Source organism: Paramisgurnus dabryanus, chromosome 4 (assembly GCF_030506205.2).
Source record: "Paramisgurnus dabryanus chromosome 4, PD_genome_1.1, whole genome shotgun sequence".
Taxonomy (NCBI): domain Eukaryota; kingdom Metazoa; phylum Chordata; class Actinopteri; order Cypriniformes; family Cobitidae; genus Paramisgurnus; species Paramisgurnus dabryanus.
The window spans coordinates 14,980,185-15,007,735 of record NC_133340.1 but is presented as its reverse complement, the minus strand read 5'-3'; the positions used below and the strand labels follow the sequence as shown (position 1 = coordinate 15,007,735).

General features: G+C 39.3%; 1 protein-coding gene across 1 annotated transcript; it reads right to left on the bottom strand.

Annotated features, from left to right (window-relative positions):
• Nucleotides 1-1,239: 1,239 nt before the first annotated feature.
• LOC135746593 (von Willebrand factor A domain-containing protein 7-like) lies at nucleotides 1,240-14,813 on the bottom strand. The gene is made up of 14 exons (XM_073814567.1): nucleotides 14,616-14,813; nucleotides 13,850-14,128; nucleotides 13,320-13,413; nucleotides 9,104-9,232; nucleotides 8,549-8,735; nucleotides 8,207-8,376; nucleotides 6,135-6,244; nucleotides 4,349-4,465; nucleotides 4,041-4,238; nucleotides 3,701-3,833; nucleotides 3,050-3,202; nucleotides 2,271-2,366; nucleotides 1,917-2,182; nucleotides 1,240-1,646 (listed from the first exon to the last, which is right to left on the bottom strand). The coding sequence occupies exons 1-14, from the start codon at nucleotides 14,811-14,813 to the stop codon at nucleotides 1,281-1,283; spliced, it is 2,496 nt and encodes an 831-aa protein (XP_073670668.1). The 3' UTR covers nucleotides 1,240-1,280.
• Nucleotides 14,814-27,551: the final 12,738 nt, after the last annotated feature.

Sequence of the window (27,551 nt, the reverse complement as noted above, 5' to 3'; positions counted from 1 at the left end):
TCAATGATGGAGGGGAACTTCAGGCTGTGTAGATTGTGTGTGTGCGGTTAATGTACGTGATTATCTGTATGTGTGTATTATGTCTTTTAAACAATTATTTTTGTTTTGAAATGAAAGTAATCACTAGTATGGGTTTGGTTTTTTTGAGTGGCATGCATACTATGGGATACAGAGATTGACAATGTACTGTAGTTTAACTTCAAACTACTTTATAGGCATAAATGTTTAGTAATAGCCTATATAAAGCACAAAAATAAACAAGAACTAGAGGAGTGATTAAAATAAGAACTATATAAGGTGCCATTAATGTTTACAGTAATTTTGTAATTTACACAGTGAAGTGCAACATAATGTGAAAAACTTTTAAAATCTACACAGATATTACACAATACTCTGTAATTCCTTATAAGTTCACCTTAGATCAGGCATAGTTGAAACTATGTGCTCTACTCCATTTTTGATGCTTTCATTATTACTTTATTGTTTTCTTTAATACTCAATCGTTTTATTAAAGTATTATTTCAGTAGTATTATTTCATAACATCAGCGCCATACGGCGCACGTTTTAAAGATCGCACTGTTTTCAACCGCATTTCCTGTTTACCGTGGCGTCGACGTCATTACTGTGCTACTAACCAATGATACGCGTTATGGGAGGGGCTGCGCGTTCAGCTCCAACCTAGGGTCATCAACACCCGATCTGCAGGCTTCAGTCAGGTGTACTGTGGCTTTTCATGCAAGGTACTGTACGTCATTACACATAATATTCAGTGTGGTTAGTTGGTGGATCACCACAAGTGAACTGCTCCAGAGTTCATTTTTGCCGCCTTCTCCCGATTTCAGATGATTATTTTTTTATAAAGCAAGTTGTAATAACCCAGCAGTTGGGATAAACAACCCAGCATTGTGTTCAAACAACCCAGCATAGTCAATTTTTTTACCCATATGGTTAAAAACAACCCAGCATTTTTACGAGTGTATGTTAGAATTGTTTTGAGTAAGCAGCAGGAAGTTTTGCGCACTTTAACTCTTTTTATTTAACAGTGTCAAATAAATCACAGGTATAGATAAAAATCACCCCACAAACCCAAAGTATGTAGTAATAGTAATAATATGCTAGTAAAATAGCTGCAAGCAGCAATTACATAATTTTGTTTCATGAATTCTCTTAAATGAAAAGAAAGGCTTATTCTTTATAATTGAAGAGTTGTAAATAAACATACAAAGTGTCTAGCTATTTTAAAACTGTTAATGCAGTATATGTCTCACGTTACTTTCCATTACAGCAAAAGAGAAACAAATAAGCCAATGAGAGACATGGAGAAGGACAGCCAGCCACTGAACTTTATGCTTGTAGCTGAGGCAGTGATTCGAACTGTGGCATAATTTAGATCAGTGGACCCTGGAGCTTCTGCCTCAAGAATAAGTGTAACATCAGTCCCATACTCTGTGTTGGAGGGTACTGTCAGCGTTCCTGTCCCCTGAACACTTCCTCCTGTCGACACATTTAGGGAACTGGGGACAGTCACAGTGAAGCCGTTGCTCGTCCTGGCTCTGATAGTGTAGTTACCTGCTGTAGTATTAGTGGCCACTGTAAAGTTGAAGCTGAAAGAAACTCCAGGAATTGTAGTGGTTTGTGTATCAACCTGTGGATGATGGGAAATGTGTATCACACAGTGATGTAATGCAACTTGACCATGAAGTTTTAATATACATTTTTTGTTACATTAACATTTATGCATTTGGTGAAAGCTTTTATCCAAAGCTACTTACAATTCAAGGTAGTTCATTTAATCAATTCATAAAAGACGTTAGCATTTCTATCAGATAATGAGATTTTAACTATAATGATTCACAGATGTTTGTATAAGACCCACTATCTGTTAGCCATGAGACATTTTGGTTTTTAACCTCACCGCGACTGTTATTCTTGATCCTTTATGATGAATGGATGATTGCCTTTGAAATCGACTAAATGACGATGAGTTATTCAACAGCCCTTTAAGCCGGAGGCCAAATGCACCTTCTGGGATTCTGTTTAGGCTAACCAGGTAGTCTGTACCACCCACTGATGTAACGTTTCCATTACCAACACTCGATCCTGAAGCATCGACTAGAAGTACATCAGTCACCGTGGCCGATTCGCCTCCAGACAAAGAGAGAAACAGGGTGGCATTCTGACCTGATCAACAAATAACACAAAGTCAATGAAGCCTTTACACTTCACATACTTATGGGGAGTAAATGTGATTAACAAACAAATTATTTACCAATAGAAGGGCGAGTGAAGATCTGTCCCCAGGATTCTCCATGACCTCCCAAAATTATATTCACAAAGTTAAAGAGGATGTCGACAGAACTCTGACCTGCAGCAACAATTCAAATAATATACCAGTTTAAATACAGCTAAAAAAGCACTGTGGGCACACATTCTGTGGTACAAATTAATGGATTTTAACACAAATGTATTTAGCAAAGCCATAGCCAGCCTATGGAATGGTTATTTTTCCAAAATTGGACCTTTTTGCAGTTTTCCTCTAATTTTGTATTATAATTAGATGTAAACTTTCATCTTATTGTAGCACTATTGCCACTGCTTTATATAGATACGTTTTAACAAAATATTATTAGATACTGGCCAACTGTCTGTATTTAGATTTTAAAAAGCTATTTTATACATAACATTTAATTAAGCAGATCATTTAAAAGCAGACCATCTTGACAAATGACCTGAAAGAAAGAACATTCACTATCAAGACACATGAAGATATAGGGGTGGTTTCCCAGACAGGGATTAGACTAGTCCCAGACTAAAATAAATGTAAGAGCTGTCCAAACTGAAAACAACTTGCACTGACATATCTTATAATACATCAATGCATTTTGTTTTGCCTCAAAAAGCACGCCAGTAATGTTTGTAGTAAGGCATGTTTGTTAAAACTAGTTATATTTCCTAATTAAACTACGGCCTAGTTCTGCCTTAAGCTACATGTAATCTCTGCCCGGGAAACCACCCCATAAAGTCACATGAAGAAAACAAAAACTTTACCAATGACTTTCAGGGTGTAGGAGCTTGTGGAGTTAACACTGATGCCCCATTCCCCTGTCTGGTAGTCAGACTTGAGTGTTATTTTCATTAGATTTCCCACAGTCTGAATGCTACCAAGCCCGCCATTTATTACTGAACCTGACTGAGACCCACCTGAGAGGAACAGAAATTAAAGCAGATTTGTTAAAAGTGGCATAAAGAATGAAGCTGCCTTCCACATATGCTTCAAATTGGGACAGCTTTAGATGATGCTTGAAGATGTGGTAGGACGCCTAACGGTACATTCACACGGGGCTAAAGCGTTAACGCTTGATGGAAGGCTTGTCTGAAGCGTGGCCAACAGCCAATCACTGGGGCCGCTTTGGTCGTCCATAAACGTTATTTGTGTGGCTTCGCCTAGGTTATTTGCATATCTGATTGGCTGATGCATGAGTTGCCGCTTGAAAAGTTGAGAAATGTTCAACCTGTGTCATAAGCAACGACAGTGACGTGGCGCCGACGGATCCACAACTGAGTTCAGCAACACATGACGTCACCCATTAAAAGTGAATAGGAAGCGTTAACACTTATGCCCCGTGTGAACGTACAGTAAGACTACTATGATGCTGCCCAGGAAGAATTCTGTTGCTGTTGCTGTTCATGTTGGCTCACCTGTGGGGCTGTATAGGATAACATCCAGTGAATCCCCAGTGATGTACACAATCACATTGGACAGAGATGAATCCAACAGAAAAAAAAATGTTCCTGCATTTCCTGCACTTCTTGACACCTGAAGAACTGTAACCTTGACAAAAACAGAGACATGTCAAGATTTGAAAAAATTCACAGTTACTCCCCAAATCTGAATTGTTACATAAATAAGATTAGCATAAGATTGATAACATAATGCAAAGGTCTATTTACCTTATGTATGTTATGTCTCATTTTTACATGGTAAAATATCCATGGTAACGACTGCATATAAGAAGTTTAAAGCATTGTTCAAATATACCTGGCCAGAGGTAAATAAATCTGTAATGGCTGTAGAGGCTTCAGAAAGCGTAGTTTTTGTGACTTCTAGGGTTTGTCCACCAGAGACATGGGCCAGGTCTCTGTACAGCTGTAGTTCTGATTGAGTCATCGGCCTCGATGAGGAGCTCTGGGAGTCTGAGACTTCTGGTGAGATGAAGCTGGTCAACAAGAAAGTGACCTGGATGGTTGAAAGACAAAAATATAGAGGTTTTTAAATGTTTCTGCCACATTACTCACCATAACAAAATGAATGGAGATAGCATTAGGACGTGCTATGCAGGAACTTACTATGGATTCAGTGCTTTCTATCATGGCTCCAACAGTGTTTTTTAATTCAGTGTCCTTTGCTGAAGCATCCGTGAAAACAAAAATGTCTGATGATGGTGGAGCTCTTGTTAATGCCACCTGGAGATCCATGAATAATGAAAAAGAAAATACTTTTAAAGCCTAAAATCGCTTCATAATTTCTTACTCTTGTGCATTATCATGAAGTTCATAATAATCTAATATGCAAAGTTCACTTTTACAAGGTATAAATAACCACCATACACAGAAGAAAATAAGATCAAAACATGGCAGTGTTTGAATTTAATTTGTTTCAGATTTCAGCCTATAGTGATGTCATTGTAAGCCCCACCCCCAATCATGTTAATGATGATTTAGATTCTGTAAGCAAAGATCCCACTGCGACTGAGCTGCACGCAGTCCACCATATTTATATCCTTGTCTTGAGCAGCTAGTATAACGTTTCAGCTACGTATACTTTACAAACATTCTGTTTTAGGATGTAGTTATTAATAGACAATAGGGAAACAGTGAAATAATATTATTTATGTAAATACATAAAGTCTAATAAATTATTTCTTTACGAAGGTTAGTACAATGCTGGATTTACAAAAAATTAATTTAGAAAGATGGGTTGTTGATTTAACTTTATATTCAGAACTATCACACTTTATGTTGTGTGCATGTTTGCATCTTTCCCCTAATGTTTGTTAGCACATTGTAGCGCTAATGTTGCTACAGTTATATTAATCTTACTAAGCATGTATGCACACACAGATCAGACCAATTTCATTCATTTTAACTGAAAATGCTGACCATCAGTATGAATTATAAATGTAGCTCTTCTGGAAACCCCTTACGAAAATTAACCATGGTTTTACTACAGTTAAAACCAAAAAACCATGGTTACTGTAGTAAAACCATGGTAACCACAAAATAACCATGGTTTTGACAACTATGGTTTTTAAAAAACCATAGTTAAAGGACAATAAGTAGGATTTACCCTCATCTATTGTTGAAATTGTATTTTGCATTCAAACGAACAGTGCTCTCTAGCGCCTCGCCTTTCCAAATGCGTGTTGCAACTACGGTAGCCGTTATGTAATCACAGATCTCCTTGTCCGTTTCAGCTGGTTCACGTGTTCTGAATGAAAACACGTTGTGGAAACGCGTTGGTAGGCTAGTGCTTTTTGTCCCTCTCTGCTATTATAGTTGATCAATACGGCGGGAACGACATGGAAGCCTCCTTTGACTTACCCGTTCAATGTAAGTAAAGAGGAGAAATTCTAAGCTTACAAAGAAAAGTCAGATCACTGGCAGAGGTCAATTGACACCAACAAGGACATATTTATAAATAAAGACATTGATTTTGATTAATAAAACACTTAAAATCCTACTTACAGTCCCTTTAAAACATGGTTAGTGTACTAAAACCATAGTTTTGCTGATAGTAATCAATACACCAAAAGAACATGGTTACTACACTTTTACCACACTAAAACCATGGTTAATCTTCGTAAGGAATGGGGAGGAATAACTCAATAGCTTGCATGTAAAAGTTACACACAGGAAAACAACACATTTTTACTCCCACAAAATCTGGGGCATTTTGGGCATGCTCTGTGAGTGTTTGGAATTACAGACACATTCTGGCTACATATCTTGTAAGGAGGGGCATAATAGGTCCCCAAATATTTAGATAGTTCTGGACAAATTTCACTGTGAACTGAGGCAAAGTTTCTTCTGAAGCAAAATATAAAAGTTTACATGTCCAAAGTATTGTACGCACCAATAGCCCTGATAAGCAAAGCTCTGGGAAGTCTCCTCCACCAGAAACTGAAAGAGAATTGATTAGCTCTTTGAACTCATCAATATTCCCAGTCCTTGTCAGTTTGACACCTGTAGGCATGAGAAACATACACACAGCACTAGAGCTTTAAAATAACAAGAACAACATGCACATGAACTGAATATAAACTGTGTGGTCAATATAGATGATTAAAATGCTGTCACAGTTACAGTATTTTCCGGACTGAAAGTCACACTTTTTTCATAGTTTGGCTGGTCCTGGAAATTATAGTCAGGTGCGACTTGTAAGTATATGCTGCTCTTGTATGTATGTAATTCAAGGAATTCAGTGATGTGGAATGACGAGCCTGTGAACTTGATGAACGTTGGCTTGTTCTGTTCATTTCATTTAGCCTGTTTAGCGTTCCAGGTATATGTCCAGCTATTGTGTATTGTGTATCTATATTGTGTATGTCCAGCTATTGTGTATCGTGTAAATAACTGTTTGTATTACGTTAACTTACGGATATCTTTTCAACATGCTGTTCTGTGTGCTATTGCCTTTCCAGATTAAATGTCTGTTCTTCAGCTTGGTATTTATGAAATTATGTTCTTAATAAATGCGACGTATAGTCCACTGTGACTTATATGTATTTTCGTCTTAATGCCGCATTTTTGATTGATGCGACTTGTACTCCGGACCAACTTATATAGAAAATATGGTACCAGGGGCATGACTGGCCATCTGGAGCACCGGGACAATTCCTGGTGGCCTGGCAGTCGTTCTAGCCTGCCTGCTGTCTGTGCAGTCAGCTCAGCTTGACATGTGATAGGCCGATGAAAGACGGTCCTCTCAAAATCTATGAATCAGGCAATCGCAGTGCGAAAATGCCACCACATGACCTAAAGCCAGTAATGCAAATATGCAGCGAAAAAAAGTGATTAAATTTGATTTAAAATACACATCTGTTTTAAAAAGTGAAAGCCAACTGTTGTATTTGCCATGGTCTATTCCTAGTAAGTTTTTGAGGGTTCACCTATAGATATACTGTATCTTGACAACTCATTATTAAGACAGATTACTTCTTGGTCAGTCCCCCTTTTTATATTTTAAATCTGTATACATTTCCTCCCAGTCAGATGAATATAGTGGCTGAATTTATAATTCGTCTGGTAGTCTATCTGTTATATCAACTAAAAGCTGCCATCTTAGACTCCTCTGTATTCAGGATGGAGTATCAGCGTAGTGTACAAACTTTTCTTAGTGATGTATGACAAATTCGGAGAGCGGGGAGCACAAAGCAGCAGCACAGAACCCTCCATAAACTGCGTTTGTCTCATCTTGAATGCGGACGCGACTAAGATGGCGGCGTTACCGGAAGCTAGTTATTTTCGTTTGTAACATTTTTAATATGGATATTTCTACAACACCGTGTGGATTACCCTTGGAAGGCCTTTGTTTATCATCGTGGAGCCATTTGGATTTCTTTTGTGAAGGATGGATGCACATTTGAGTGGACCCTGTAACTTTACATTTGATTAACTGAAAGATCAAAGACATTTTCTAAAAAAACTGAAAATGTGTTTGTCTGAAAAATCTTGGACGGCTTGGGGGTGAGTAAATCATGGGTTTAATATCATTTTTAACTGAACTATCCCTTTAAGTGCTTTAATTCAAGATACACAAATTTGTAACATGAAGAAGATGAACAGGATATGTGGCATTGCATTGTTAAACGATATACATCTATTATAACTTAGGGTGTACTCACCTTTGTTGCTACTCATTTTGACATTAATGGCTGTATCTCAAGTTATTTTCAGGGGACAGCAAATCTATACTGCTATACAAGCAGCACATTGACTACTCTAAAATATATCCAAATTAAATTTTTATAGTATTGTCCCTTGAGAAGATATACTAAAATATTTGCTGAGGGATGAACTCACTTTTGTGACATACTGTAAGTGTTTAGTTTAGTTTCTGCCATGTATCTCATTGTGAAACTCCTTACTCATGCTGTCAGATAACCAATATTAAGCATGCTTTTTAAACATACAGTATATGCCTACCTGTGTCATCAAATGTTATTAGCATGTAATCTGTAGGTTCTTCTGATGTTCCTTTCCTGCTGTCTATGATATTAATGCACACTTTCTTGATTTCAGCAATTTCATTAGACATACTGCCTGTTATGTCAATCACAAAAACCAGCATTATGGTACGACTGAGGCCTATTAACCTAAAGGAGATGCAAGATTACAGAAAAAAGAAACATACAAAATCAGATTTAAGGGAAAACCTAGTGACAATTCATGTGATGTATATTTCACATTTTTTCACAAGAGTCCACAGTTTAATACCTGTTGTCACATACTGTACATTTTAATATGTTTATCTGATTTGCTACCTACCGAAGAAAGGCTGTTTCTCCCGCAGCCTGTCTAATGTCTTCCAGTAACTCCATGGTAGCATTGATGGCCATGTTTGCAGCTTTTAGGTGAAGGAAGCCATGTTCTGACTTGAGGTCATCCTTATTGATGCCTCCAATGGGATCTTTTCTGCTAGTTTGATCAAAGAAGCCACCATGGCTACATTTGCCTGAAAGGGAAATATGTACACAATGTGTTAAAAACACATGACCAAGATTATTCATATTGACAGAGTTTCAGCCCTTCTCTTTCACAGCTTCTTGTAACTTTCATGGTTCCTCTCAAAAACCAAGGAGTATAGCAAGCCAAATAATAAATAATTAACCCTCTCCAGCACAGGGTTGCCCTCAGGCGACGGAAACTTTTCTTAAACCCAGTGCTCAGTGCATGTTTCTTTAAATGATCACATATCATATATTAACCAACAAGCAAACCAAGCAAATGTACAGTTAGATGAACAGCCGTTCTGACAACTATTTGCTGTGCAGCTTAATCAGACATTCAAGGTCAGATAACATACTGCTAATGCTTTCTTACCTGCAGGTTTGTCAGGTGATAAAAGGCTACTATATCCAGTAGTTATTATCTTCTTCTGCAGGATCTCAGGTAGAATGTTATCACTGCAGTTGTCATCAACACAGCTTTTGCATGTCGCTGTTTTGGGGTCTATAGACGTAAATACATTCCATAAGTGTGTGGGATTACACAATATTTTAAGTAAAGGTGGCAAATTTATCCTCCTAATAATTTTCGTCATAAAACTGTTTCTGTATTAAAAAATAACTTTTAAAGTCACAATAAAATGAAAGTAGCAAATGTTGTGAGGATTGCAGGACAGATGAACCCAAACGCAACGATGTCAGGGAATAACAGAAAACACTTTATTTAGAACACTAACAAAACAAAGACCCACGAGGGGGTACTCGACATGAAACATGAAACACTTAATTTGATTAGATTGACAGACTTGACTGGAACATATAACACGACCACGAGAACACAGCACAATGGTCCTGCACAGAACAAAAGATACACTGACATTAAATAGAAAACCAAACAAGATAACGAGCGGGAACAGGTGATGGGAATAAACTAATGATTACCAATAAGCAGGAGAACGAGGGGGCAGGGACAAAAGACAAGACACCGGAGGGACATGCCAAACACAGAAACTAGGCATGAACCTCCACACAAGGCCAGGGACTGCCAGAACTCTGCCACCATGACAAATTACAAATTTAACAAGACTTCAAGGCAGAGTCCTGACAGTAGCCCTCCCTCAAAGGACGCCACCTGGCGTCCAAAAAGGGAACACACAAGACAAGAACACCTGACAGATAAAATACAAGACTAGACTGAGAACACATTAGAATAAAACATAACAAAAGGTGCCAAAAACAGGATGAAATACAAAACTAAATCAAACACACATAAGTCCACAAAAACTCAAGATAAAACAGTCCAGGGAGGTGCGCGACAAGGACGCGGCTGGGTCGGCCGCGCTAGGCGGGTCGGCGGCGCGGACTGCGCAGGCTCTGTCGGCGGCGCGGGCTGCGGCTCTGGCTGCGCGGACTGCGCGGGCTCCGGCTCTGGCTGCGCGGACTGCGCGGGCTCCGGCTCTGGCTGCGCGGACTGCGCGGGCTCCGGCTCTGGCTGCGCGGACTGCGCGGGCTCCGGCTCTGGCTGCGCGGACTGCGCGGGCTCCGGCTCTGGCTGCGCGGACTGCGCGGACTGCGCGGGCTCCGGCTCTGGCTGCCCGGACTTGGGTTCGACCATCCCGTGAGCCAGCTCAAACCCAACGGCAGCCAATCCAAGGAACTGACGGATCCAGGTAACAGCCCTCCTGAGAACCGGATCGGGCATGGCGGTGGCTCTCCAAAGCTCAGCAAATAGTGCTGAGCGTTCCTGGTCCGTCAGCCAGGATGGAGTTGGACGCACTGACATGGGCAGTAGGACCGTGACATGAGGTGATGCGACGGACCCCGACACCGTCGCTGGGTTCAATTCTGGCAGGATCATTCTGTGAGGAATAGCAGACGAATGAACCCAATAGCAGACGATGTCGGGGAAAACAGAAGACACTTTATTACAAACAAAAACCCACGAGGGGGTAAACAACATGAAACATGAACTAGACGAAAAACACTACAACTATGACTTGGTAACTAGACTCTGAATAACGTGGCACACGAGAACACGACACAACACAATGATCCTGCACAGAACAAAAGATACACTGACATTAAATAGAAAACCAAACAAGATAACGAGCGGGAACAGGTGATGGGAATAAACTAATGATTACCAATAAGCAGGAGAACGAGGGGGCAGGGACAAAAGACAAGACACCGGAGGGACATGCCAAACACAGAAACTAGGCATGAACCTCCACACAAGGCCAGGGACTGCCAGAACTCTGCCACCATGACAAATTACAAATTTAACAAGACTTCAAGGCAGAGTCCTGACAAATGTCTTATTTTCCCCATGGTGACATACAGGTGCTGGTCATATAATTAGAATATCATCAAAAAGTTTTTGTTTCACTAATTCCATTTAAAAAGTGAAACTTGTATATTATATTCATTGACTGATACATTTCAAATTTTTATTTCTTTTAATTTTGATGATTATAACGGACAACTAAGTGAAATCCCAAATTCAGTATCTCAGAAAATTTAAATATTACTTGAGACCAATGCAAAGAAAGGATTTTTAGAAATCTTGGCAAACTGAAAAGTATGAACATGAAAAGTATGAGCATGTACAGCACTCAATACTTAGTTGGGGCTCCTTTTGCCTGAATTACTGCAGCAATGTGGCGTGGCATGGAGTCGATCAGTCTGTGGCACTGCTCAGGTGTTATGAGAGCCCAGGTTGCTCTGATAGTGGCCTTCAGCTCTTCTGCATTGTTGGGTCTGGCATATTGCATCTTCCTCTTCACAATACCCCATACATTTTCTATGGGGTTAAGGTCAGACGAGTTTGCTGGCCAATTAAGAAAAGAGAAACCATGGTCCTTAAACCAGGAACTGGTAGCTTTGGCACTGTGTGCAGGTGCCAAGTCCTGTTGGAAAATGAAATCTGCATCTCCATAAAGTTGGTCAGCAGCAGGAAATATATAAAGTGCTCTAAAACTTCCTGGTATATGGTTGGGTTGACCTTGGACCTTAGAAAACACAGTGGACTGACACCAGCAGATGACATGGCACCCCAAACCATCACTGACTGTGGAAACTTTACACTGGACCTCAAGCAACGTGGATTGTGTGCCTCTCTTCTCTTGGGATCCTGATTTGCTAAATTTACTTTCATCAGAGAACATAACTTCGGACCACTCAGCAGCAGTCCAGTCCTTTTTGAAGCTGAGATGCTTCAGACGCTATTTGTTGTTCAAGAGTTTGACACAAGGAATGCGACAGCTGAAACCCGTGTCTTGCATACGTCTGTGCGTAGTGGTTCTTGAAGCACTGACTCTAGCTTCACAATCCTCTCCAGAGGTTATCCCTATTGCTTGTACACTTTTTTCTACCACATCTTTTCCTTCCATTCGCCTGTCGATTAATGTGCTTGGACACAAAGCTCTGTGAACAGCCAGCCTATTTTGCAATGACCAATGGTTGTCTTTTGGACAACTGCCAAGTCAGCAGTCTTACCCATAATTGTGTAGCCTACACTGAGAGGCCATTTAAATGCCTTTAATGGGGTTTTGAGTTAATTAGCTGATTAAAGTGCGGAACCAGGTAAAATATATCAGTCTGTGTTTAATGAATGAATATAATATACAAGTTTCACTTTTTTAATGGACTTAGGGGAAAAAAAAACGTTTTGATGATATTCTAATTATATGACCAGCACCTGTACATCCAAGTGAAACGTCTTGGTTTTCGACTACAATCTTTTACTTGCCTGAGTAGCCCTGCAAATGCAAATGTTTTAACAATAAGCAACTTAAAATCCTCATGAAAATTGACAATTCATATTTTTTAATGGAATACTGCAATGTTTGTTATAAACAATTTATATGTGCGAGTCATTTTTTTATTTATTTGCCCTCATAAACTTTAATTAAAACCTGAAAATGTACTCTCGCCCTGCTGTGGCAATACTTCTTTGATGATGTCAGCTAGACAGCTAAGGCGGTTCATCCTTAAACCCCGCCCCCTTCAACTGTCAGTCTGCAGTTTAATTTATGAAATGCCTACTTTTCTGTATCCAATTAATTCTAAGTGGAAAAAAACTCGCAATTTTCCTTGTGTGATATTCCATTTCACAACTGAATAAAGTCGACTTCCATATTCCATATTTATATTAGATGTGATGCCAATACATAAAGGCAGTAGATACACCAATCTCTGTGATATTGTACAGATAACCTTTATCCTGTGTTATCGACAAAGAACAAGACACCATTATTTGACATTTCCTGAAAACAAATTTTGTCTGAATAAGGCTTTGATGGGTGATTTCCCTGACAGAGATTAGCTTAAGCCAGGACTAGGCCTACGTTTAATTAGGAAATATTAATAGTTTTAACAAACATGCCTTACTAAAAACATTACTTGTGTGCATTTTGAGGCAAAAAAGCTGTATTTTAAGATATGTCAGTGCAAGTTATTTTCAGTTTGGACAGCTCTTAAATTTATTTTAGTCTAGGACTAATCTAATCCTGGTCCTGGAAACCACCCCTAGGTGTCATATGTTACACCTACTGGTAAAATACATTCAATAACAGATACAGAAACTACTTTACCTGCTGTGTTGTTGAGGGGAAGGTCTGGTTTGATCAGTGCACTAAAAGAAAAAGTGTATCCCAGTTCTACCCAGTTACTGTGACTGTAGAAATCCTGCACACAAAAACAAATTTATTTGCTAAACTGGTGATGCGGAATGTGGTTAAAAAACATCTTACATAAACATCCCTTAGATTAACCACGGGTTTATTGTAGTGAAAGTGTACCATGTAATTTCTTGCATGTTTTTTTCCCATATGAAGTATAATTGTGTATGGTAAAAATAACATGGTTAAACTATGGTTATACTTTAGATAGCTTGTGGTTACTAAAAAAACAACACACCAGGACTAAAGTTACATTTCAACTATTTCAACTATTATTTCAAGAAATTTACTGTAAAAAAATTAATTCAGATTTATTCAAATTTAATAATGACGAGCTCACTATTGGTTAGTTTTATTATTTTAATGATTCTGTTGGTTTGAAACAGAAAGGAATTTTACTCCAACAGTTTTCACAGACTAGCCGCTGGAATCCAGTAACATACCTGTAAAGTATGTGTCACAGCCCCCAGGTTCTTTCTTGCAGACAAGTAGTTTCCCTCTTTCAGATTGACTTTCACTTTGGCTACGCCCTTAGTGATGATGTCCCGTCCTTCGCTGAATTTCTCATTATCAAAATGAGGTGGGTCGCTGAATATTTTTCTGTCCACAGCTATATTGTTTAAGTAAATTGTAACAATTGCCGATTTAAAATTGATTGATTTTGATAGAGCAGAATTTGAACTCGAGCAGGCTTTTTGAACAGTAGCTGAAGTTAGTTTGACCTGAAAATGAGGAGTGGGAAAAATCAGATTCTGGGCTTACCAACATCACTCTTTATAGAATACCGGCTTATTGGTATAAAAACTTTATCATTTTAAAAATACAAGCAGATAAAAAGCAGATAAATGCTATAATGTGGTAAGTCGTGTGTTAAGTCATCGTCATTAAGTAAAATAAAGAAGGTCATTTATTTACAACAGTTTGGACTTTCTCTCCCTATGGAAAGTGTTTATTTTTATGTTAAAAGAATCTCCCATAAAGTGTAACATGCAGAGAAGTAAAAAAAAAAATGAACAAACATAGGGCCACCATTCTGCAGAATCTGTTCCATTTATAATTAACCAAAACTTGAACCAGTCAATCAGGATTGTCAGGTTTTTTTAAATTCATGACAGGAGTGTAGAAGCAGGAACTAAATTCTTTATAGTGGCCCTCTGGATACAGGGTTTGTCATCTCTGCTTTTCTGGTTGCTCCTATACTTCACTTACAGGTAGTGTAAAGTCTTTGCCCTGGGCTTTGGCTTTGTCACGACACACTTCTGCCGCCTTGCGGACAATGGCGGTCTCTGTGATTTCTTGATGATTGAGGGAGGCATCAGAGTGAGTAATTTTAAATCCACCAGCCTGGTGTGGTTGGAAGACTGCCCCCCAGAGGAGAAATGCAGCCACTACAACCAACGAAACCATTTTCAAACAAAATAACTGTAGAGAAAATTATATATTGGTATTAATTTAATTATACAATGAAAGTATTATTTTCTTGAACCATTAGAATCAAGCTACTATACAGAAGTTTAAACATACATAAAATGTGGTATTATGTGTTTTTCTCTCTAATCAGTTGCATCACAAAATGACTGAGACTTTGTACTGTCTTTTCTTAAAACCTCTTAAACTCTGCGTACCTGTACTTGAATTTGTATATTATTTAATATTCATATATTTCACTATTCTCACCACATATCAAACAATCGTTGAATAAATAATGAGGTATGAAATGGTCTTTTGTAAACTTACAAGTGAAACTTGAGCATGAACTGCCTCAGATAGCGCAGATAGCCACAAATGCTACATTATCTTTTTACCTTAGGTCCTCCTCTACAAAAAGAGCCCATTTACAGTGTTTTCTTTGGTTGTGTGCATGAATAATCCTTCGCTATTTATTGTATGTGCAAAACACAACAAAGTACACTTTTTGTGCGTTTAATGCCACCTGCTGGTAACAACTAGAACTGTCTCCAGTCTGCTAGAGCACACAGTACCAGAGTTATCCACTTTCGAAGTGTTACGAACACACAAAAAAAGAAAATTCTTCAGCTTTTTATGTAAACTCAAAGGGTTTTCTGTAAAATGATATAAAGATATGGCATTTATTCCACTGTATGTGGTTATGGGGACACTTCAAATGTGGTTAGGCGGAATTTGAATACAAAAAGGGTATTATTCCTCCCTTTAGTTGGAATAGAATAACTTTTGCATAGATTATGATAGAGATCAATTTCCTTTTTCCTCTGTATGCTGAATCACACAAAACTGTCTGCAGGTTTCTGAAGCACTCAGTGCCAGAGTTATACACGTTCAAATACAAACATTCACTTGTCGCGGACAAGCGCAAATGTCGAGCCATGAAGATTATTAGCCATTTATTAGTAACAGTTTTGTAAAATCAAAACAAATCTTACATAATTGTTGGCTTAATAATGATCAATAATTACTAATCAGTAATTAAAGATAAAAGATTTACTTCAAAACAGGGGGTCAAATTGTCTTTATTAGAAGATATTAGTAAAGTATTGGTGGCAGTTCTAATAGTAATAAGCCATAATTCCTCTCAATGTTGCTTTGAATCTCAAATTTCACTATTTAGCACTTTACTTAGTACACATAATTAAAACATTTATTTTTTAATAAATATAAGTTTATTTAGTAAATATTGGCTAACATAGTAATTTATTCAGATAACACTTAATCATTTTCTTACACATATGTAATATGTAATGGGTTATATTGTCTTACTATATTTTCATTTATTTATTCATTACTGGCTTATTAATAGCTAATTTGCTGTACTTTATTGTTAATATAGTATAACTAGATTCTTTATTAATGCCTTATTATGGACCCCTAAAATAAAGTGTTACCATCTTTTATTTTAATGTTTTTAATTGTAAGCTAGTATAATGCATTATTTTCACGAGGATATATAAGTTACATTGTAGACATAAAAAACATGGTTACTACTCTTTAACCACAAAAAATATAGTTAATTTTTGTAAGGGTGCTGTCTCACACAAATGTCAAAAACCGGGTGAAGCAATGTCATGATGCATTACAGTTTACTGTTTTGTAGTCCTTATAATAAGTTGTTTAACATTTTCCTTAAATCATCCTGCGACCCAGTTTTTAAAACCACTGACAGCTATCTATGTTAATAAAAAAACTATGTATATGTATCTTCAAGTTGTATTTATTTGTCATATTTTCATTTTGGTTCTTATTTATTCACTGACTAAATTTTTACTTATTTATTTTATAAAATTTTACTTAAATAAATAATTTAAATAATTAAATAATCTTTGGTATACTTTTTTTTTAAATCTGAAAATTACCACAACAAAATCACAAAAAAGTCGCAAAATCCTGGATGGACTGATTTATGTAATATTATAAAAGTCACAAAAAAATGAAATAAGAAAATTTCATTACCTTTGAGCAGAGTATCTTTGTAGCCGAGTGTACAGTATTTGCAGCATCCTACGGTATATTTATACTTGTTTAGATGTGATAAATACCAATGTCACACAGGAATCTTGATCTGGCAGGTGGGTCTATGATCAGATAAATCCTTGTGCTGAAAGGTGGTACTTAATAAGAACAGAGAGCCAAAGTAAAAGAGAAAGTACAGTAACTGCTTTTCAAAAAGTCTTGCAAAACGTGCCTTCCCTGTTTGCAAAGCCATTATAGGCTGGATTTGAGGTCGATTTTATTCATTCGCAACATACCTGTAAATCTGTCCATTCTGTATAGTACACTCCACTAACTAAACAATGACAAAAATCTAGATAAAGGGCACTCAAAGTCTTGGGGACTTCCAACCACACTTGTATATATAGGCTACCTGCCTTAAAATGCACGAGTATTGATGAGGATGTTTAATGCTACTGTATTTTCCTCTTAATATATATTTCTGACAAAGCTTTAATAAACAAACAGTAAGACAGACTCTATAGAAATGGAATGAGCATTCTTGCAACTTTAATATTTTAAGCAGCTTGTATTGACAGGTGACTGAGAACTGATATGAGGACTAACTGTCGTCTGCTAATGAACTCTAATTTAATCTGTAAGCATAGTTCAAATGAAAAACTAATTAATCAAGACAAAAGCAAAAAAAATCACATTCTAAAGATTTTCATTCAGTCAATCAATGACACATTCTTTCATTTTCACATAAAATGCAGATGAAAACAAAAACTGCAGGTGAGTCAAAATGTTTGGACATTTTTTAAAGTGCTTCTTATAGAAAGCTAGCATGTCTTCTCGGGGTTAAAGTGGGCCTGCACACATGACCCGTTGGTCTTCCAATGCATCCACTGGGATTGTTGGTAATAATTGGTAAATGGTATCCTTTTAACATGGTTCAGGTTTCATAAATAATGCCTTATATTTTAATCATTCTGGATGTGTTAATGAGGTTTATTAAAATTCAATAGTGAAATATAAGAAATATCTGTTCCTGTTTGTTTGGTACACACTGAACCTGTTTAATCTAAATTATTTCCCATAGGTAGATCCTGGGGTGGAGTAGTCGAGTAACAAGTAACAAGTAAAACTATTACACACATTATGTCAAACGAGACCAGACGCTGACTGTGTGAAAGCTAATATAGTGATGAGGGACATATGTCTGTGATAAGAATGCTGGTGATTGTGATAGTTGCGGGAAAGTGCGTTGAGCATCTAGTGATTCCAACAAGAACAGGCTTATCATCTACGTCATGTCCCTCTGACTTTTTTGTTCTTATTTACATAAAAATTTGAGTTTTATTAACTTTGGCCCTGACCGTTTGCTTCCTTGCTGTTTGTGTTAAGGCAGGATTTTCAGTAAAACGTATTGTAAAATGCACTGTACTGTACAAATAAAACTGGCTTTATTTGCACAATTCTATGGGCCCTATCTTGCACCCAGCGCAATTGACTTTGTCAGTGACCCATGTATCATTCGTATTTTGCACCGCCGCACAGCGGGTTTTTCCCTCCGCAGATGCACCTCGGCAAACTAGGGAATGAACTTGCGCTCCCTGGGCAGTTCAGCGCAAAAAAAGAGGCTTGTTTCGGCGCAAACCATTCCTGATGCTATTTTGCAGTTTCAAAAAACAATTGCGCCACTGACCAGAAAAAAAAAAGTTTAAAGTCAGTGGCGCGTTGCGCGTTGTTCATTATGCTATTTTAAGGGCGCATGCTTGACCATAATGTATAGCGTGCACAACGTGCATACACTTTGCATCTAATCTACACAGATCTATTTTTGCAAATCATAAATTGTTACACTTAAAAATATTAACACATGAGATAATGGGAATCATAGTGGTGAGCATTGTGGTGATAGTTTTTATTTATTGTGTGGCTGCGTTAAAAAATTCTTATGCAAATAACGATTAAAATATTTTCATAAGTTTGTTGTGTGGCTTTATTACGTTTATTTTATGTAAATAATAATTAAAATATTTTCATAAGAAACCTTAATGTATATGAACTTGATTTGTAAGAGTACTATGGGGTTGGACCTTGCTTGCGTTTCTTGGGTCCGATTTCAAAGCCCCCAAACCCTTTCAGCGGTTAGGGTGGACGCAGCAATGTCCTCTGCTGGCGTCTGTGTAGAGGCAGATCCACTTCCAATTTATGCTGGCAAGCTTGGGATTCCCCCGTCTCCTGACATCATTGTAGTGCTTGGCGCAACGATGGGGATGCCAGCTGATGAGACTGTGGCTATTTCCTCTCACGCCTGTTTAACAAACGCTGATTTGGGCGGGTTTCTCCTATCCCCATACAAAAAACTTCTCTGTCTTTGACTGCTCTTACAAGAACGGGGGTCTCCTCGGCTGTGAACCGCTCCTGGCGTACGCCTGGTAAATCCGTCATAATTATTGCAACCCGCCGTGGAACTTGCGCCCTTGCGTTTAAAGTTGTTGGATAGCGCTCTGATTGGTTTATTTGACGTTACGCCCAAACCACACCTATGAATAATGAACCTACTTCAGACCAACCCCTTATTGATTTGCACCTGGTGCAAGAGTTATTTCTCACGCCGGGAAAATAGCAACAGCGCCCAAGATCCGCCCACAAACTCACTTGCGCGTTGCGCTTCGCACTTGCGTTTCAGATCGTTAAAAAGCTTAAGAGAGAATGAACCAACCAATCATCATTCCTTTCCCAAACACGACAACAACACACAATGAAAACAAGTTGCAAACACATTTCTAGTAGTAAATGTGAGCAACATGGAGGCTAAATCCCTATCAAGACAATGATCATTAAAACAAAACAGCATGAGGCTGAGCTAAAAAATACCAGACCATGTACAGTACACAATTTATAGGGCTTACAACACAAAATAAATGATCAAAACTACTGAAAAACTGTCTAAACCAGCATTAAACTATTAAAACCCAAGATCTAGATGAGACCTGTTTGTACATTAAAAACAACTATATTTGCTAAATGTCACTCTAATTTCTATTAGAACCAAAATATGAAGCTATTTGAAGACAAATCTTAAGCTCTTTGCTAAAAATTAAAATCTTGAAATATCATAGACCAACCCATGTGAGAACTGAACTAAACCATTACGATAATTATAGCTTATACCAACATTTAAGGTTTGCATTAACAACATGTTCAACTCTTTTTGTGCCATCACAGTTCGATTGCTACAATTTATGACATCGCAATGCACTTCTTAAGCGAAAAACAGGTCAAAATCAGCCTACACCATAGCAAACACAATAGGAAAAACAATAGGAAACAGACGTACCTTATAACCAACTTGAGCTATAAACCCAGAAGTTAACCTGCTGTCTACCTAACTTTTATCTGCTACCAAAGAGATATAACAAGTCAAACAATAACATTGCTAGGCAAATATTCCTGCTGCAGACTAATTTAAATACTACAGATCTAAAGTTTGCAATCAAATTGAGCTGGTGGCACTACAAGTGAAACTAACAAACAGCATAGAGGAGGTTATGGCTGCCATAAAATAGACTCCAAAGTAGAGAAATAAATAAACCAATTATTCAACAATCACACTGCAATCTATGTTTTGCCTTCATAGCGTGGTAGATCAAAAACAAAATCCACTTCCAGATGTGAATAAGGGCAATATAAGGAGTAGTCAATGGATGGGGGTTTACAGATGGGAGATGGCATGGGCTTTTAGATTTGGCACATTCTGTGGATCCTTGTGTCACAAGCCAGGGGCTGGCTGCTAGTGTTTAAGCCACGCCCCTTCTAAACTTCCACCTCGAGGAGGTCCCCAAAACCAACCCAATGACCAGACAACAGCGAGTACAGGTAAGTATAAAAATATTCTTTATTTATTTAAATAGTTAAAAGATATGGGGGCTTGGGGAAAGGGAAATTAAAACTAAAGTCAAGATCTGTCCTCCAAGGGGGGGGTTTGCGTCGGGGAACGGGCTCCCGCCTCTGGTTCCCTCGGCCTGTGGCGCGCTCCTCTTCCTCCCTGGAGGCAGAATAAAATCACGATGAGTGTTGGTATGGGCTTTTCTGGTCAGTGTACCTTTAACAGCGCACGGCGTTTCGCCGCCTATCTCCCACAGCTCCTTGCTCGTTGACTCACTCTGCTTCTTTATTCTCTCTATCTCCACAGCTCAATATCTCTGTGCTCACGCTGGCTCTCTTTCCTTCCACAGGCGACTGCTGGGATACAAGGACACAGTGAATCGACTTCAAGGTTTACTCTCACCTCTGTGCTGATTACAGCTTCTCGGTAGGTATAGCTCTCTTTCCACAGCTCAATATCTCAGTGCTCACGCCGGCTCTCTTTCCTTCCACAGGCGACTGCTGGGATACAAGGACACAGTGAATCGACTTCAAGGTTTACTCTCACCTCTGTGCTGATTACAGCTTTTCGGTAGGTATAGCTCTCTTTCCACAGCTCAATATCTCAGTGCTCACGCTGGCTCTCTTTCTCTCCACAGGCGGCTCTATGCTGATTACAGCTTCTAGGTAGGTATAGCTCTCTTTCCACAGCTCAATATCTCAGTGCTCACGCTGGCTCTCTTTCTCTCCACAGGCGGCTCTATGCTGAGAAATAAGGACACAGTGAATCGACTTCAAGGTTTACTCTCACCTCTGTGCTGATTACGCTTCTCGGTAGGTATAGCTCTCTTTCCACAGCTCAATATCTCAGAGATGGCTACGGGTGGCGGGCTTAACGCTGGCTGGCTATGCGAAGCGTCGATTGGACGGTGGTTTACCATGGGACGCTGGGGACCAAAGCCCACTCGGCGTTCGTGTTGGTTGACAGAGGGGCGAGAACGTCACGCCGGCGCACCGGGTCGAACGCTGCCCTTTCCTCGAGACCCGTTGGTCAATCGAAAACTGGACCGGGGCGCCCTTTCGTCGAGACCTCGGGCCGGCGGATCTCGTTCGCCTCTACTCTGTAGTGATGCAAAGAAAAGCACAGGTAAAGCAACCACCGTAATGTAATACTCACACACACGCCAATCGTACGATTCTTCACCGCCACTCTGTAATACTGTCAGACTGAAACACGCTACAGCATAATTTCACAGATGTTCTCTAGCGCCGTCTCTTCGTCGTCCCGGGACAAGTGACTGAAAGCAGGGTTACGTCAGACAAGACACAGCACTCTCACTGCAAAACACAGCATTACACAGCACCACTTCAAGTGAAAATGTCTACATCCAAAAGATTCACCCACCACGCTCAGTGCACACAATGACACCCGCCTTCTTCCACTTTGCTCTGGGCGAGAATAGGGAGATGGTAAACGGCCTGGTGTTTGTTTATTGTCGTCACTGTAGCTGTTTACACAAAAACCCTTCGGCTCACCCACCACGCTGATACAGGGGTAGGGCCACTCGTTCTCTCTTGAAAACACTCCAAAACGATTGTAGAAATCAACTGCATATAAAACACCTACTTCAATTGATGTATTTACTCACAACTTCGGTCTCCCTTCGTCCTAGGTGGACTTCACGCTGTAATGACTCCAGTTGCATAAACGAGGCGTTTTCCAGCCACCAACACCACTTTTCCACAGGTGTGTACTCACAACAGTAAGGTTTCCTCTTCCTCCGTTTCTTTCATCCAACGTCAGTGTCTGTCTAATATTCCACCTATAAGGTCGTCGATATCTTCCTTCGTATAGATCAATGATCCAAGCGAGAGAGAGAACAATACAGCAATCCAAACAGCGTATCTGGCGAGCCCAACTCGGCACTACGATACACAACAACACACCGTAACCAACCAGACTATGATTTACATCGTTCTAAAATACTCTCCTGATGTCCCTTTCGTCCAATCACCCGGCGCTCCTCTTAATAACTCCCAGCTGTGTGTAATTTGGCTGATTTCAGCGTCCGCGACGCTACCGGATGTCCGGTGTTTTCTCTTACCGGTCTGGGCGGAAACATCCGGGCGGAACCAAACTTTCCTGATTTTTGGTTCCGCCTAACAGATCGTCACTCCTGTGACACTTGCACAAACCCTCTTTTACCCTGTTGTGAAGCAGACCTGTAGCAGTAAGCAGATATGACTGGCCCCTGTACAGATTGGAGGAGAGGGTTGCATTGTGTCCAAGAAACATAAGTGTGGTCATGTGGATACCCAGGCAGAAAGGGAGCGGAGGTATTAGCAGAGGTAAATTGTTGATCCAAAGTCCACTAGATAGGACTAATAATAGCATGCTGAGGTAAATTTGGGTTCCTTAGTTTCTTCCTCAGAGGTGTACAGATGTAAAAGAACATCAGCTTTGGTGGTTTCAGAAATTGAAGCAGGTGAAGACAGTTATTGACAGTTTAACAGTTGTAAGTGTGGACCTATGATCTTTCTAGACTTGCAGTTTGTGGTGGCACATTTGCAATGCTCACGTTTGCATAATGCTTAAATGCAACTTAAATGAGACTCAGCGGAGCGTGTCGACTGACTCCACAGGTGTTTGTACAGAAACTGTCATGTGAGACAGAGGTAGTGATAAACGCGATGTGCAAACATCTATTTGTGGTGGGCAATTAAATGTTTGTGGCGGACTGAGAAATAATTGAATGTATGGGAATGTACAATGTAAGCAGATACGACTGGCCCCTTGGTTTACGGATTGGAGGAGAGGGTTGCATTGTGTCCAAGGAACATAAGTGTGGTCATGTGGATACCCAGGCAGAAAGGGATTGGAGGTGATACCAAAATGTGACGCGAAAACACTGTACTGTAGATCACTGATTAGTCTGAGAGAATAGTCAATACCAGCATCACCGCTATAATGTAAAAGATTAGCTTTACCTTCGTGCTAGCTTGCGCTGTCTCGAGTAAACCTGTTGTCATGCTGTAACTTCCCAAACTCCCTTTTAGTGATGAAAAACATCCACAGGTTGTGAACACCATAACAGTTTTTTTTCCTAGACTTGCAGTTTGTGGTGGCACATTTGCAATGCTCACGTTCGCATAATGCTTAAATGCAACTTAAATGAGACTCAGCGGAGCGTGTCAACTGACTCCACAGGTGTTGACCCAGCATTCTTGTGCATGGACTTATTTACTAATAATTTATTAAATATAAAAACCAATTTTGGCTCCATAAAGATCTATTCAATCAAAGGTTCTTTAAAGAACCATTTAATTCAGACTGATCTCTCGGAAAGTCGTGTTATAGTTGTTTTAGTTCTGTGAGTCCATTAAATGAAACTATTACACATTTGAGAGGCAACATTAGTTATGTATTTAAGACACAGCTCTCACTATGGTGTGCTGCCATCATGCCAAACACTACGCCATCACACGCCTGCACATGCGTGATATATATATCTTTAAGCAGGTTTCCATTACCATTATCATTACAATAGTCACAAAAAATTTGATTAATTCCGTGTCCATGGCACGAAATTCAACTTTTTTACGTGCCTTGAGCACAGGCCCGGCTCCAGGATGAAATGAAAGGGGGCATTTGAAATTATTGAGGGGGCTTAACTTTATACTATCAATGAATAATACACACTCAGATCTCGCTTTGGAACGACAGATTTTTAAATGCTCCATAAAACTGCAACTGCACAGGTAACCATGAAACTGACTATAGCAAAATTTAAACAGCGTAATGATGATAGATCCTGAGATATTATTTGATAGACTAAATGTGGATTAAACTTTGACAAAAATTATTTTCAAAGGAACGGTATTCTTACAGTTATTCAAAGAAATAATTATTCCGCATATGATTTGAATAATGTTTGTATGTCAACATTGGTTGGTGTAAGAACCTGTCCAGACCTGGAAGCACTGATGGTATTGTGTAGACCCCATTATCTGCCACGAGAGTTATCGGTAGTGCTCATTACTGCTGTGCACATACAACCAGAGGCCAACGATATTACAGCTTTCGTGCTGTTGTATGACTTGATGAATAAACAACAGGCTCTCTAAACAACAAAAGAGAACTAAAGGAGGAAAATATATGGTAGGTATGGCAGGGCCTACAACATCTCACCAACTACAAGAGCAGACCTTCTGTGGCTGTCGAAGGCGGTGCTGAACTGGCAGAGGAGCTGAACCTTTTTTTGCCCGGTTTGAGACAACAACATCCCATCCAGACACACTGCGAACTCTCACACTACAAGAACACCAAGTAAGACGTGTACTAAGGGCAGTAAATCCAAACAAGGCTGCTGGACCAGATGGAGTACTCTGCAAAGTACTGAAGGCTTGTGTAGACCAACTTTCAGAAGTTTTTACAAAGATTTTTAACATCTCCTTTACACAAGCCTCCATCCCCACTTGCCAAAAATCTGCCACAATTGTCCCTGTTCCCAAAAAACCCATAGTCAGTAGTCTCAATGACTACAGGCCTGTAGCCCTCACTACAGCGGTCATGAAATGCTTTGAAAAACTGATCACTGAGAACATCAAGGCCAGCCTCCCTCACAACTTTGACCCTCATCAGTTTGCGTATAGAGCAAAGAGGTTGACAGCAGATGCTATCAACACAGTCCTTTACACTGCACTGAACATCCTGGATCTGCCAGGAACTTATGTTAGAATGCTGTTTATTGATCATAGTTCAGCATTTAACACCATCATACCAGGCATACTGGTAGATAAATTGCTGCACCTAGGTTTTCCCCTCTCTATCTGCTCCTGGATTTTGAATTTCCTTGCCAACCGCCCACAAACAGTGAGAACTGGTTCGTACTCCTCCTCTACAATCACAGTTACCACTGGCTCCCCACAGGGCTGTGTGCTGAGTCCACTTCTCTATTCCCTGTACACCTATGACTGCGTTCCCATCCCCTCCTCCAACACCATTATTAAATTCGCAGACGACACGACAGTGGTTGGCCTAATAACAGGAGGAGATGAGTCAAAGTACAAGGAGGGGGTCCAGGCACTGTCCAAGTGGTGTGGCAAAAACAACCTGGAGCTGAACACCAAGAAAACCAAGGAAATGGTTATGGATTTTAGGAGGAAAAAGAATGTCTTAGTCCCACTTCAGATTAACTCTTTCCCCGCCATTGACGAGATATCTCGTCAATCAAGAGAAAACGCTTCCCCGCCAATGACGAGTTTTTCCGCAACTTTTTAAACCCGGAAGTATTGCCCTATGGCAAGCTGCTGCATGTCCGTGTCTGTTTTTAAGATCGCTCTGAATGGGAACTCTATGAAAAGTCTGTCACAAAAATGAAATTATCTCTGCTTTTTGCTCAAAATGTGGTGTTTTTGCAGAAACCTACCCATATTCAAAAGCTGATTACAAAAGAACCACTGAAGGTAGGATGAAACGTTTTTTTTGTTTGAAAGCAGAGGGTCTGTTCTTTCATTTGGTATATTGTATGTTTTTATATTTGAAGAAGAACATTTTCTGGAAGACATTAAACTTTTGTGAAAATCATGAAAAACGCTGGCGCTGGCTGGCAACTTTTTTTAAAAACGCTGGCGGTGTAAGAGTCAACGGCAACGAGGTAGAGCGGGTCTCTACTTTCAAGTTCCTGGGGACAACCATCTCCGAGGACCTCTCTTGGACTGACAATACAACGGCTAGTGAAGAAGCAGGGAAATCTGCTGGTGACCTTTTTATTGCTCCACCGTTGAGAGTGTCCTTGCATATTGCTTCACAGTGTGGTACTCTGGCTGTTCAGCTGCAAATAGGAGGGCTCTGCAAAGAGTTATTAAGACTGCTGAAAAGATCGTTGGCTGCCACTTGCCCATTTTGGAGGACATTGCAAACAACAGGTGTCTTGCCAGACAAAAGAGTCAAAAAAAAAAACATCTAGACCTATAGAGATCTAAAACCAAGATAGATGAGACCTGTTTTGTAGGCTACTGTTAAAACAACAATTTAAACATGAATGATGCATTGTTTCACTTTCAGATCAGAGTTTTATTAAATGTGTAGATTAATTAAAAATAAAAAGGATATTAAAGTGGATATAAAATAAGTAAACATTTTTAATACAAGGTTAAAACATGATATAAGTTTGTAAACTCATATTAATTAAGCAATCTCTTTCCTCAGTTGAACTGAGTAGACTGAACTTGGGTTTTACAGTGTTGCGTTTACCTTGGTATCCCCATCCTATTAAACCAGATTCACCTTATCCCACACATTTACCTTATTTGCCTTGCAGTACTTTACAGCTAAGACAGACAGTGTTGGACGCTTTATTTACCACTCTCTTTGTGTAAATCACACACACTTTAAAAATTGCGGGGTATATTTAACCTCCACTGGGTTGTTTCAACCCTTTGTTGGGTCAAAAATAATCATTTTCTTTGTTACTTAAACCCAATATCTGGTTTGTCCCTTTTTGACCCAACGCTGGGTTAAAAATAATCCAGCATTCTTGTGCATACATTTATTTACAAATAATTTATTAAATATAAAAACAATATTAAAGATCTATTCAGTCAAATGTTCTTTAAAGAACCATTTATTTTATACATGTTAAAAGAACACGGTTTCACTACAAAGAACCTTTTGAGAAACAGAAAGTTTCCTCAGATGTTAAAGGTTCTTATGAAACTATTAAGCAAGCATTAGTTCTTCTGTGGCATTGAAAAGCACAGCAATAAAGAGTGTAGGCTTTGCTGCTGAGTAGTTTCTCTGAAGTAGTTTTTATTTTCTTTGCTACCTTTGCTCCCTTACTGGTTAAGGCAGTATTTTCAGTA

Excerpts from the sequence above, each read along its gene's own strand:
- LOC135746593 (XM_073814567.1), bottom strand. The coding sequence starts at position 14,813 with ATGGTTTCGTTGGTTGTAGTGGCTGCATTTCTCCTCTGGGGGGCAGTC. Across the intron at positions 4,466-6,134 it reads TTTGCTTATCAGGGCTATTG|GTGGCATTAACAAGAGCTCC; the intron begins GTGCGTACAATA and ends ATGGATCTCCAG. Across the intron at positions 3,834-4,040 it reads ATTTATTTACCTCTGGCCAG|GTTACAGTTCTTCAGGTGTC; the intron begins GTATATTTGAAC and ends GTTTTTGTCAAG.